Source organism: Phanerochaete carnosa, assembly GCF_000300595.1.
Source record: "Phanerochaete carnosa HHB-10118-sp unplaced genomic scaffold PHACAscaffold_6, whole genome shotgun sequence".
Taxonomy (NCBI): domain Eukaryota; kingdom Fungi; phylum Basidiomycota; class Agaricomycetes; order Polyporales; family Phanerochaetaceae; genus Phanerochaete; species Phanerochaete carnosa.
In genome coordinates, this window is record NW_006767633.1 from 3379191 (window position 1) to 3392627 (window position 13437).

General features: G+C 53.8%; 4 protein-coding genes across 4 annotated transcripts; 2 read left to right on the forward strand and 2 right to left on the reverse strand.

Annotated features, from left to right (window-relative positions):
- Nucleotides 1-412: 412 nt before the first annotated feature.
- PHACADRAFT_259052 (uncharacterized protein) lies at nucleotides 413-2349 on the forward strand (the record flags this gene model as incomplete). Its single annotated transcript, XM_007397498.1, has 1 exon — nucleotides 413-2349. A coding segment is annotated over exon 1 (1256 nt), but the record flags the coding sequence as incomplete, so codon positions are not given.
- Nucleotides 2350-5281: 2932 nt separating this feature from the next.
- Nucleotides 5282-6022, forward strand: PHACADRAFT_59553 (uncharacterized protein; the record flags this gene model as incomplete). Its single annotated transcript, XM_007397499.1, has 2 exons — nucleotides 5282-5374; nucleotides 5423-6022. Coding segments are annotated over 2 exons (693 nt in total), but the record flags the coding sequence as incomplete, so codon positions are not given.
- A 2042-nt stretch (nucleotides 6023-8064) lies between these two features.
- Nucleotides 8065-8757, reverse strand: PHACADRAFT_259053 (uncharacterized protein). The gene has a single exon (XM_007397500.1). The coding sequence runs from the start codon at nucleotides 8713-8715 to the stop codon at nucleotides 8398-8400; it is 318 nt and encodes a 105-aa protein (XP_007397562.1). The 5' UTR covers nucleotides 8716-8757; the 3' UTR covers nucleotides 8065-8397.
- Nucleotides 8758-10545: 1788 nt separating this feature from the next.
- PHACADRAFT_259055 (uncharacterized protein) lies at nucleotides 10546-11759 on the reverse strand (the record flags this gene model as incomplete). The annotated part of the gene is made up of 1 exon (XM_007397501.1): nucleotides 10546-11759. A coding segment is annotated over exon 1 (454 nt), but the record flags the coding sequence as incomplete, so codon positions are not given.
- Nucleotides 11760-13437: the final 1678 nt, after the last annotated feature.

The window sequence follows — 13437 nt, forward strand, 5'->3', positions numbered from 1 at the left end:
GCAGCGGCGCTACAGATGACCGAACCCGACCCAGGCGGTCAGTGCGACCTGAGCAACTCAGTAGACGAACGTGATCTCTGCATGCAAGATGGACGCTGTCACCGGAGTGGTCCATAGACTCCATATCCCAGCCAACACTCCGCGGGTGGACGTGGAAGACCTAGGCGGACATTGTACGCAGTTCCCCTGTCCTTTCATGAATGAGCCAGTCGACCTACTGATCGAGAAGAACGTGGGGTATCGCTGGTGCATAATATGTTCTCGCACTAACTTTCATCGAAATATATCTCGTTTTACTGCGAGAGAAGGAAACGCTATACCCTGGGAACGCCTGTCATGTATGGAAGTCTTAACCCTAGACCTCGCGCGGGCGGCACGCACGCTTAGCCCAAGGATGGCACAGCATCACCGCGACGACGACGACGACAGCAGCCGTAGCCTCGACCTCGTTCCGCCTCCTATTAGATATTCGAGAGCGATTAGGACTATCCTTCGGCCAAACGCCGTCCTGCTTTTGCAACCGCCCGCTGCTCATCATCCGACACCTTTTTTTTAGCAATACCTGAACTGACTACCACCTCATTCTACGGACGGCACCTTCTACACCTTCGCATCCAGTTAGACATGGACGAACAACTACATTATGTAAGCGGGGCCTAAAATCCCCACTGGGTGATACTGACGAAATGGCTAGGCGACATCAGGTGTAAAACCTCCCGAAGACGGCTGGACGTGGGTTAACCATCGGATGAGTAAGAAAGACAGCGCTACCATGAGGGGTTACTCTGAGGACATCGATGCTCTTCTCGTTCTGGTGAGTCTTCGCATGCACTCTCATTGGCGGGGAGTTCTCACACGCTTCCAGGACGGCTTATTCTCTGCCGTCGTCGCAGGCTTCCTCGTCGTCGCGATAACCATGCTCCAAGAGGACACTGGACAAACCTCTGTCGAACTGCTCTCAACCATCTCCAATCAGCTCTCCAGTCTCACCGTCGTTCCTCCCTACATCAACTCGACCTCCAACGGACCACCCATCCAGCCATTCCAACCAGAGTCTGCCGCCCGATGGATCAACAGCCTCTGGTTCATTAGTCTCATCCTTAGCCTTGCCTCTGCTGTTGTTGGTATTCTAGCGAAGCAATGGATCCGCGAGTATCTCCAGTGGGACAGTCCGACTTCTGCATCGCGAGAGAACGTGCTCGTCCGCGAGATACGCATGGAGGCATGGGAGGAGTGGCATACGATGACCATTGTCTCTGCGGTCCCCGCGCTCCTTGAGATAGCCATCATTCTCTTTACATGCGGTATGGCGGTGTTTGTCTGGACATTGGATGATGTTGTAGCGGTCGTCGTGACGATCTGCATTGGCCTATTCCTACTGCTCATCGCCGCTCTCACCCTTCTCCCGGCCGTCTACAAACACTGTCCATACAAGTCGCCTACTGCATGGGCCGTAACTTGTTTCTTGCGCTGGCTCGTGATATGCTGCAGATATGCCATCAAAACACTCCCGCGATACCTGCACCTTACATTACCATCCACTTCCGCTGCACAAGGTCCAACTATTTCCCAGTTCAACGACCACTGCGAAAAGAGCCACTCGCTCGCATACCTGCGCCCAGAAGCAACGCCTACATGGCGACTAAGAGATCTTCGTGGTGCGCAGCCTTCTAAGCTGCGCAACGGTCATGGCCAAATGGCGAAATCTCATTCTGTCTTGCTGGAGGATCTTAAACTAGAGTTGCAAGATCCTATCCAATGGCACCTTGGCGATCTCTCCGCCCCAGGAGCCCTAGCCCCAGCTGTCCTCCACACCCATGCCACAGCCATCAGCGAGGCGGATCTGCTGTTTAAAGCCCTGGTTCATTTTGTCATAGAGTTACCCAACAGTGACAGTCTTCGGTACATCGCACAATGCGCTCAATTAATGCACCCACCACTCAACTGCTTGGCAGCCCCTGATTACGTCGTCGACCTTTCTGCAGATGTACACCTTGCAGAGATCGCATTAGACGGCGCCTTTCGTAACCTCTCCATCTGGTATATGCTGTCTCGCTTGAACAGCACCGGCCCGGGATATATGGGCTCCCTCACATGCCACCCATCCGTTACGCACGCTCGAGGACGGCCGACCATCGTCGCATCCATTATAAGCACGCTCAGAGGATGCATTCTGGATGAACAGCCCCAGCGCGACATGACGTGCACATTCCTGCCCCCTGAAGAAGGTGGCAGTGCTAGGATAACTGAATACGAGGAGTCTCCTTTGCACAATTCCCAGCATATCGTCATAAGCTACGTCCTGGTCTATAGTCTGCAAGGGCTGATCTCTCACATGCTACATTCCACTATTCTCGACCTTTCTGCACAACATCCTATTATTGAGCTACTGCACCACAGAGCGAAGGAGATCCTATGCGCCTTGAGCTTGGTGACATTCTACTGGGATTCTCCATCAGTGTTACGGCGCGCGTGTTATCGAGACTGCACTCAAGTCCTCGTAAACATATACAACAAAATCATAGAAAATCCCCACAAGTGGGAATTTGACATCTCGTTTCCCGCGCTACGAAACCAGCTGCTCTGGACGCCCGACTGGGATCAGTGTCCCATACGCCAGACGTCCCAGTTTACTCTCGAACTAGAGCAGATATCTCCAGGTATGTCTGCAGCGGCTTGATACTAGACGGCAATAATTCAACATCTTCGCATCAATTACAGAGACCTCCAGCCCTCGGACAAACTGGCTGGCATTCGCCATGCAGTATTCTGGAGCGGATCTCGACTTCACCGAAATGTCGAAAGAGGACGTCTCTATTTTCGCGCAGGTGGTCAACCAGGCGCTCAGGGAAATGCACCATTATTCGCCCCAGGACATCGAGAAGCTCTGTCAGATTACAATATCCTCTCTCGAGCAAGCTGCATCTGGGCACTGCGAAGCGGCTCTCTGCACCCTTCACGAGACGTGGACCGAGCAATTAATTCAGGATGACGACAATGACGATCAAATCGTCTTAGTCATGCTGGAGCGCTCTGCCAGCTCAGTTCTACGCCTCCTGCAAGCCCTACAAGTCGGCGAGTGCGATGCTGATGGCACACTAGCAGGATACCTCGTCGACGTACTTCTCGTGGTGCACAGAATCCCGACTGAACCTGCTGAGCCGAATACAGCCACCGAGCTATCCGACGCACTCCGGCGTGGCACAGTGCTTCTGAAGGGATGGCCACCAGATGTGGACGAATACGCGCAGCAGTGGCATCGCCATTTCGTCTGGGCAGGAGGCCACTGGATCAGAGAGATCGGTCGCAGACTCTCGTCTTCCGCGTCCCAAGACACCGGCAACTTCGCACGCGATTTCCCCAACGTACTGCGAAAGATGACCCAGGCAGTGCAGCAGGCGGAGCAAAATGGTTGGAAGGACCACGACCAAGACGATGCGGTCATTCCCTGGCTGAAGGACCTGTTCTCTACTTCACTCGAAGAGACAAGCCGCACGCAGCACGATACTGAGGGCTCTGTAACAGCTGACATCCTCTTCCGACACGCGCCAGACGCCTTCGAATCCCTTATCGACACACTCGACCGCGTCGCAGAGGCGCATCAGTTCCGCAGCCCCTTACTCGACAAGCTACGCCTGATGCGTCGCCAAATCGTGGTTTCGACCCCCGAACAGATGGTCGCTCAGGGATAGCAGTAGGGGCGGATCCGAAGGCCTCCTGGACACTTTCCTGTTTGTGGTGTAATTTATCCACGGTGTTTCGAACACATAACGCTGAAAGAACAAGCTGGATCTATCCGTCGTCTACTTTGTTCCCCCGCATTTCTTGACTTTCTAGATGGTCGCAACGCCGGCACGCACAAAAGTCGTTGCCGCCGCTTTGATGAGATGACGTACGCGACTCGCCGTCTGACACCGACGCTGCGACGCCAAGTATGCATTCGTCTGCAGCCGCGTCCTCTCCTGTCGAGATTTGGTTGAAGGCATAGTTGTCTTGTGTTTCTCCGCTTCCAGCTGAGAAGTATCGGTAGACAGTATAGAGGTCGAGGCCACTTACGTTGGACGTCGCTCGAAAGGGCCCTCGTACTCGTGCCAGCAGAGTCCAGATCCTCACCCCCGCTTCCCACAACAGACCTTGCCGTAATTGAGTACACTCCAGCCTTTTGTCCGATCGTTTAGGCCACGGCTTCATGAATACCGTATGCACGACAGGCATCGCCACTTTGGTGGTCTTCGAACCCGCTTACGACGGTCGCAGCACTGGCCAGTCGGCTACAGTAAGGAGAACTATGAAATTATGACGGTGAGAGATCGCAGCATAGGGCAATGATGCTCCTCGCAAGCGGGATATCCGAAAGGGCTGCTCACCTCGAATCTCGGACCCCATAACTATCGCTACGTTCTTCTTCGCCAATGCCTTGACTTCATCGTCACAATTCTGTTCATACCCGATGGAGTAAGCGTAGGCTCATTTGCCGCCAAACTGCGGCATAGAGTACGCGACACATTGCGCGATCTCTTCGCCAGATGCAACTCGTCGAGGGACCACTTCATACGCCTTAAGATTACAAGCACTGAGCTCAAAGGGACTCCTGGGCAATACCAGATACATAAGATCTCATTCAGTGATGTTCTGCAGCTCCACGAATTTGGGCCGAAGTCGAAGGTGAACTGAGTCGCAGGGCGGAGGAGCAGCCGCTGGAACGGAAGAAGGCGCATCAGCCCGGACATTCTAGGCGCCCAATGCTCTGTCTCTTCTCCGTACCACGAGTACTTGAGACGGTGCAGCGATCTCACAGTACACATTATCGTTTACTCTAGACGTATTGCCGCACTAGGTTTTATTGAACTACTCGTTAGGTCATCGTACATGAGGGAAAACCCCCGATGTTTACTGGGAAAGCCAACCAAGTATGGAAGTCTTAACCTTAGGCATCGCATACCACATGCACCTCGTCACTGCGTCCACGACCGCCACAACTAAGGCCATAATGGACTCACTTTAGTTCTACTTTTCCTTCAAACTCTGGGCACAAGCGAGACTGTTTACTCCCAGCCAAGCGCAGTCGTGTTTCGTTACTCAATACTATCGGCGGCACACTATCTGACATCCCGGTGGTTATTGTCCCGGCGGTGGACACCGGATTCTATAACAACTATATCTGCCCCTTCGCTCTCAAGTTGAGATGGACAAACAAGAACGCGTAGGTAAGATTGCATATGCCCACTAGCCAATGTTAATGACATGTGTCTAGACGACATCGGATGTAAAGCCCCACGAGGACGGCTGGACATGGGTCAACCAGCGGACGAATAAGAAGGACAGTGCTACTATGAAGGATTACTCTGAAGATATCGATTCTCTTCTTGTCCTGGTGAGTGACATTACACATACATGATACGCAGTTCTCATGTGCTTGCAGGATGGTCTATTCTCCGCCGTCGTCACAGGCTTCGTCGTCGTCGCAATAACCATGCTTCAAGAGGACACTGGACAAACCTCTGTCGAGCTGCTTTCAACCATCTCCGCTCAGCTCTCTAGTCTGACTATCACTTCTCCCTACATCAACTCGACCTCCAACGGACCACCTATTCAGCCATTCCGACCTACGTCTGCCGCTCGATGGATCAACAGCCTCTGGTTCATTAGTCTCATCCTTAGTCTTGCCTCTGCTGTTGTCGGTATCCTAGCGAAGCAATGGATCCGCGAATACCTCCAGTGGGATAGTCAGACTTCTGCATCGCGAGAGAATGTACTTGTCCGCGAGATACGCGCAGAAGCATGGAAGGAGTGGTATACGACTTCCATCATCTCTGCGGTTCCCGTGCTACTTGAGGTGGCGATCATCCTCTTCACGTGCGGCATGGCGGTGTTTGTCTGGACGCTGGATCTCGTCGTAGCAGTCGTCGTGACGATCTGCGTCGGCCTCTTTCTGTTACTCATTGCCACCCTCACTCTTCTCCCCGCCATCTGTAAGCACTGTCCATACAAGTCACCAACTGCATGGGCCGTCGGTCGTCTTTTACGCTGGCTTGTCGGATTATACAGACACCTGGCCAATGTGTTGATATATTCCTCGGAAACTGCTGCCCCATCCACCTCGGCGAGTCCCATCGTTTGCCTATTCAATAATCACTTCGGGACAATTCACTCAATCCCTTATCTGCGTCCGGAAACGCTACTTTCATGGCGATCAAGAGACCTCCAAGGCGCTCAGCTCCGCAAGCTACGTGACAGTCAAGGTTCAATAACGGAATCTCAATCGATATTGCTAGAGGAGCTTCAGCTGGAGCTGCGAGGTGCAGCTCATTCCATCGGGCTGCACTTCGGTGATCACTCCGCTTCAAGAACGCCTAATTCCGGTGCCCGCCTTTCGTCCGCTGTCCTGCGTGCCTATATCACGGCTGTCAGCGAGGCGGACCTACTGTTCAAAGCGCTCGTTCTCGCCGTTATGGAGCTACCAAGCAGCGACGCTCTTCGTTATGTTACACAGTGCGTCCAGTCGATGCATCCACCATTGAACTGCATGGCGAGCCCTGATTACATTGGCCTTTCCACCGAAGTCCACCTCGCGGAGGTCACGTTAGATGGGGCGTTTCGTAACCTGTCTATGTGGTATATGCTTTCTCGCTTGGACAGCACAGGTCCCGGATACATGGGTTCCCTCACACGCCACCCATCTGTTACCCTTACGCGCACTCGAGGACGGTCGACCATCGTTGCATCTATTATCAACACGCTCAGAGGATGTATTCTTGATGAACAGCCTCGACGGGACATAACATGTACATTCCTGCCTCCTGAAGAAGGCAGTAGTGCTAGGAAGACTGAATACGAGGAGTCCCCTTTGCACAATTCCCAGCATATCGTCACAAGCTACGCCCTGGTCTATAGTCTGCAAGAGCTAATCTCTCAGATGCTACATTCCACCATTCTCGACCTCTCCGCACAGCATCCTGTTGTCGAGCTACTGCACCGCCGGGCAGATGAGATCCTGTGCGCTTTGCGCTTAGTTACATTCTACTGGGATTCTGCGTCAGCACTGCGACGCACATGTCGCCGAGACTGCGCTCAAGTCCTCGTGGAGATATCTAATGGAATCGTACAAAATCCCCTCAAGCGGAAATTTGACATCTCATTCTCCACACTACGAACCCAGCTGTTCCTGATGCTCGCCATGAGCCAGTATCCCATACGCCGGTCATCCCAACACACCCTCGAGCTGGAGCAGGTATCCGAGGGTATGTCTGCAGCGGCTCGATAGCAGACGGCAATAACTGAACATCTTTGCGTCAATTATAGAGATATCCAGTCCTCCTAAACACTGGCTGACATTCGCCATGCAACATTCTGGGGCCGATCTCGACCTCACCAAGATGTCGGAAGAGGATGTCTCTATTTTCGCGCAGGTGGTCAACCAGGCGCTCGGGGAAGTACACCATTATCTGCCTCAAGATGTCGAGAAGCTCTGCCAGATCATGATATCCGCTCTCACGCAGGTTGGATCTGGGCATTGCGAAGAGGCTCTCCGCACCCTTCACGAGACGTGGATCGGGCAGCTGATCCAGGATAAGGCGCTGGGCGACGACAACGAACAAATCGTACTAGTCATGTTGGAGCGCTCTGCAAGCTCACTTCTGTGCCTCCTGCAAGCCCTGCAAGTCGACGAGTGCGATGCTGATGGCACCCTGGCGAGATACCTTGTTGGGGTGCTTCTCGTGGTGCACAGGATTCCGCTCGAGCCTGCCAAGCCGAAGCCAGCTCTCAAAGTTCCCGACGCGCTCCAATGCAGCACAATACTTCTGAAGGAATGGCCATCGGATGTGGGCGAATACGCGCAGCAGTGGCATCATCAGTTCGTCTGGGCAGGAGGCCACTGGATCAGAGAAATAGGTCGCAGACTCTCGCCTTCCGCACCCCAAGACTCCAGCAGTCGGGTAAATCCTCATGGGTCCAACGAATCCCATTGGCGCTATCAGAGCAAAGAAGCCTGCTCCGTCATTACAAGCTTCCGCTCTCCCAAAGAACAGCAGTAAGTCGACTAATGTTCTTTCCCGATATTTGTGCTAACGGGACTTTTAGAGAGATGGGCTTCGGAAAAACATTCGCAGAGAAAGATATCATCAGCTCCCGAATCGCTTTTTCTTGAACACGAGCGGTCGAGAGATGACGTGTCGCAGCTAAACTCAGCAGCCAAGCCCCGCGGAAAGCCTCCTGAACATGCGAAATCAGGCCTTGCACGCGCGCGGGCTGCAATCGTCCAGAAACTTAAGACATCTGGCAGAACGAGGTAGACAATGAACAGATTCAGCTTGTTCTTTCATTGCAATGTGCTCGAAACGCGACAATCAATTGGAAATCCTGCCCATAAACAAATTATTTCCATCACAGACCCCACTATTGTCCCTGAGCGACTATCTGTTCGGGGATCGATGCCGCATACTGACGACGCGTCAGACATAGCTTGTCGAGTAAGGGGCTGCGGAACTGATGCGCCTCTGCGATGCGCTCGAATGCATCGATAAGAGATCCGAAAGCGTCTGGCGCATGGCGGAAGAGGTCGTCAACTGTGGTAGAGCTCTCAGTATCATGCTGCGGGTGGCTTGTCTCCTCGAGTGAAGTGGAGAACAGGTCCTCCAGCCAAGGAACGACCGCACCGCCCTGGCCGCGGTTCTGCCAACCATGTTGTTCCGCCCGCTGTGTTGCTTCGGTCATCTTTCGCAGTACATCGGAGAAATCGCGTGTGAAGCTGTTGGTCTTGATTAACAGGTATGGTAGTATCCGGCTTGTGAGAGCGCACCAGGATCTGGCTAGGGTGTGGTTGTATAGATAGATGCCAGCTGGACTCTGGAGATTGTTAAACCAATTGTGAAGGGAGGGAGTAGTTACCGAGAGACGCACACGACGTGAGAGACGCGGACGAAGAACTGGCGGTGCGCAGTGGCACTGTCCAGTGGCTGTGCCCTGGCAGCGAACCCAAGAACGGTGCCGAGTCACGGTTGGGGTAATTGGAGAGTAGCACATTCCCGTGGAAACGGTGTTCGAAGCCTGGGAGAGAGAGCTGCCGTGCGAGGCGATGAGATAAACGATTATTTGCATGGAAAAAGGCACTAGCGACCAAAATTCAGCGCAGTTCAATGTCCAGGTCTACAGTTGGTTCAACTGTTGCCTTACGATAGAAGCTCGTGGCCCTGATGTATGCTCGCCATCCAGCGCAAATTCCGAGTCGCAAAGCAGCTGGGGATGCAACGTGCAGAAGGCTTCTGGATCGAGTCTCACATATATGGATGTAGTACCTCAAAGTCTATATTCCGTGTGCAACAAACGGGATCCACGAGCCACTGCCGATCGCCGTTCAACACTACGTGGCCGTTCCCAGCTCAGTGTACCTTAGGTTCGTTCCAGTGCCATAGAGCCTCTGCGGAACGGCTTCTGGACGTGCTTCAGGCCCGCGAGCCTCGCAAAGATCTTCTTCTTCTGTTTACCGTCGCCTGCGAGCCGCGCCTCCACATTCACAGAGCCGAGCGGATGACGACGTAGAGGTGTTGAGGCCTGCAGAGACGCTTTCCAGGTAGCATTGAGACGGTCCTCCTGGCATGGGAGGTCGTAAATCTGCAACGCGGTAGTATGCAAATAGCGGCTTACCTCGATGACAGGCACGTGCGTGTCGGTGCGACACGCTGCGCCGGTGCCAGTGGATATTGCCATTGTAGCTGGGTTGTCGTCGTCTGTGCGAGGCGTACCTGCATCGCCCGGCGTGTCCGCCAGGTCAGGCTCTGGTTCCGACAGGGAAAGGATCGAGCGTGGATTCCCGCCCGTCGGTCCATCCACTAGTGGCCACAGGATGGGCGAGGCGGATTCTGATCGCGGAACGGGAATCGTCGGCTCGGGCGTGTCAAGCATTTGATCTTGGTATGTCAAATTGCCCAAGCTCAAAGCGTGGATCGGCAGGGGTGGGAGAGTGGGAAGGTCTTCTTGGGCTGCAGCGTCGTCCGAGCAGAGCTGGTAAGGCGCCTGTTCGGGTTCGAGGAAGTGGGCTACCCCATATTGAGGACTAAGAACGCCGAGAGTAGCGTTTGGGTGAGTCCTGTGGCTAGAGCTAGCTGATAGGAGAACGGGCGGAGGCGCGGATAGACGGCACGGATGATCGACACCGAGGCCGTCTCGGGAAGTATCGGCAGGCGCCATGGCAGTGGATGGATGCGAAGAGAAAGTGCTAGCATAGGTGAACTCATAGGTCGAACAAGGCTTGGCAGCCAGATTTTGATGACCAAGCCTGTGCTCGTGGGCCGAGTCTGCCGGCGCATTAATACCCGTCCACCATCTGTACAGACGTCTTATAGTGACTATCGGTGGGACATTAGCTGCGCGCCAGCACAGTGCAAGTGTGGTAATCACCTACAAGAGCAAACCCACAGGCCCACATATCCAACAGCGCGTCACGTCGACTGAGCCAGCGCAGCCAGCGAACACGTCCACGGAGTCTGTCGAGCCAGAAGAAGCTAGGGGACACTTTGTAAGCCATTTCACGCAAAATGGTTCAAATTTATGCCTACATGAGCCCTAGAATGACAGACATCGCCCAGTCGACGACCGCAACGCCCGTCGCGTCTTTGTTTGCACACGTAGCCGCCAGTTTCCACGTCCCGAGGCCGAGCGTGGCGATAGTGACGAGGGCACCGTACCAATCCAGGACTGGTTCATCTTCGCTCGCGCTGAGGAGATGAAGCGGGAAATGCGATGTGTGGATGAGTCTTTCTGTACCAGGACTGGGGCCGGGCGAGACACGTTCTTCGCGCTGTTTCTCTGTTTCAAGTAGTAAAGTCGAAGACGACGAAGCGAACGTCCTGAAAGTACCCGCGTTGAAGTTTAACAGTGGCTCCGGCCCATTAAGCCCCTCAACAGATTCTTGCGGTGCGTATGGGTCTTCGTCTTCGTATTGGATAGAGCGCGGGGACAGTGGGGTTCGAGGCGGTGTGTGGTACACGTAGCGAGGATTTCGGTTTCCTCGGTTCCCGCTATCATCCGAATCGTAAAACGAAGGGACAGCGGAATAAGCTTCCGAATCGGTGTCGAAGGTGAGCCTGTCCCCTATAGTAGCCAGTGTAGCTGTTGGAGAGTATGAGCCTACTCGTCGCAATTTAGCTAGTCTTGCTTCATCCGACTCCGAGGACAAGTTCCACGCAGGAGAGTATGTAAGCTTTCTAGGAGCGCGACGACGACGCAGGACGTTCGCGAACGACGATAATTTTGCCCGAAGCGTCGTACCAGAGGCAGCCTTGTTTCCCTGCCGGGTCCAAGGTGGTGGTGGTGACGGAGCCATCTGCAACGTCTAACAAATAATCGGATGCTTTGGTAGGGGCTGAGCGATGGATTCGTTCGAGTGGAGGAGGGCAAGTCTTGCAGACTGGAGATGGCAGAATACGGGAGGAAGAGAGCGAGCTGTGGAGTCATGAAGTACGAGAGCGACGCGCCGGCGTCCGAGCTGTCAGATATCGCCTGCATGCGGGAGGCTGTGGTCAAGGCAGGAAACACGCGATGATATGTGCGGTGTACACACGGGGGCTATGCCAACCACTCGGGCGCTTGGAATACGGCGCTTATTAGTGCTCGCTTTGTCGAATATATAGCCCAGACGTATACGCGAATGCGTGTAGCATGTTCGGCCAAATAGAAAAACTCCTCGGCCTCTGCGCGACAAGCCGGGAGTCGTCCTAAGCCCTACCAGTAATTTGCATTATTGTATAGCAAGTACAATAACATGCACAGCCTCACCTTCCATAGTTCGTACGCCCAGGCTGCTTCAAAGACACTGGCCAAGTTTAAGCCGTGTGGTTGTAGCCACCATCCTACCTGCTGCAGCACGAGAGTAAGTTGTCCAGCACTGTAAGAGTAGTACAAAACCTTGCCATGTCTTTGTCCGATACAATGAGCTCCAATTTTCCAGCGCATCCGCATATACGCAGCGTTACCGTTTGAAAGAGAATGAATGTCGCACACCAACACCTGCAGACTCGTTGATTTTGCGTCACCAGTACCGCATCATTCTGACCCCCGCTGGCGCCAGCGGACAATATCGAACTTGAATTCTCCTCGCCAACGACGGTCAACCAAGCTCTAGCCAGAGGATGATGGCCAGTAGATACAGCTTTCACGTGAAATCTGCAGGTAACTACTTGTACCTTTCCCCAGAACTCTGGCCCTGGTTGTGTGATGTAGTGAGCACAGATCACGCATGTAGGGGCACAAGGAGCGGGCAACCGCCTCGAGTATCGCTACCTAGTTATCGATCATCAATTATCTCGTAATTGCCGCTTTCGAACACGACCCTCCGGGCGCCGCCCTAAAGTTGGACTTCGTCCATTGTCCTACCACGTCCTCTCCGCCCCCATGCTGCCTCGTCCCGACTTCGTGTCTTTATCATAAGGGTATCCATTTTTATGTTATCTTTTCCCGCATGTCAGCGCATCAGGAACGGGCTGGGGTCGGGCCGTCGGCTGGGGCGATGTTATGCTCTACGTAGCTCAGGCAATGTATGTAGTAGTCATTTAGCCAATCAATGTGACACTGTCCTCTCTGATGCAATATAATTGTACAAGCTACAGAGCAAACAGTAGATTGCGAGAGAATGAGGAGAAATTGTTGAGAATATCGGAAGCGTCGCCGAAATGCTGCGAGTTCAATATTCAAGCTTCAAGGGCGATAGTAGATGCAGGGGTGCCACAAAGAGCCAGCTATCGATCGTCGCTTATCTCGTAGATACTGTTTTCGGTCGTGTGCATCTTGGCAGCCCAAGCGCAACGGTGTTGTCAGATCAATAGCGAAGATCTACGAGGAACTGTCGTTGTAGTATCCTCAACAAACTTATATGAGACGCGCCCAGTCAGCAGCGTCGTTGGGTCCCAAGAGATGTGCATATCGTACCTCATAACTCCAGCCACCTGTGTATCTGTGTATATAATAACTTTGAGCACGGAGCCGATAATGCCTAGAGTCATGCACGCACCTTCCTTCGACCGACTTTTGAGACGCTATACACTACCCCCAAGCCTTGTGCTTCCTTGTGCCCGGGCGCGGAGTTCGACGATGCAGAAGCCGAGGCGAAGGCACTCGGCTTCGTGTTGACAACCACCGAGACGGGCACGGCTACAGCAGAGGCAGACACCTCTTCCGTATCGTTGAACACGAACTTGCTCGTCCGCGGATGCTTCCCGCGCCTGGTTTCTCCTTTCGATCGCGGCTTCATACGCGGTACGCGGCTCCGGATCCTCGTCTGTGGGTGATACCATGCGCGCAGGTGCGACGACCTTGGGCTTTGGATCAGCAGCATGAGCGGCTGCGGGCGCAGCAGTGGCAGCAGGTTTGGCGGGAGCAGACGATGTGACGACAGGTTTCGCAAAGGTAGGAGATGCGCAACTGCCGGAAGCCCCTGCAAAA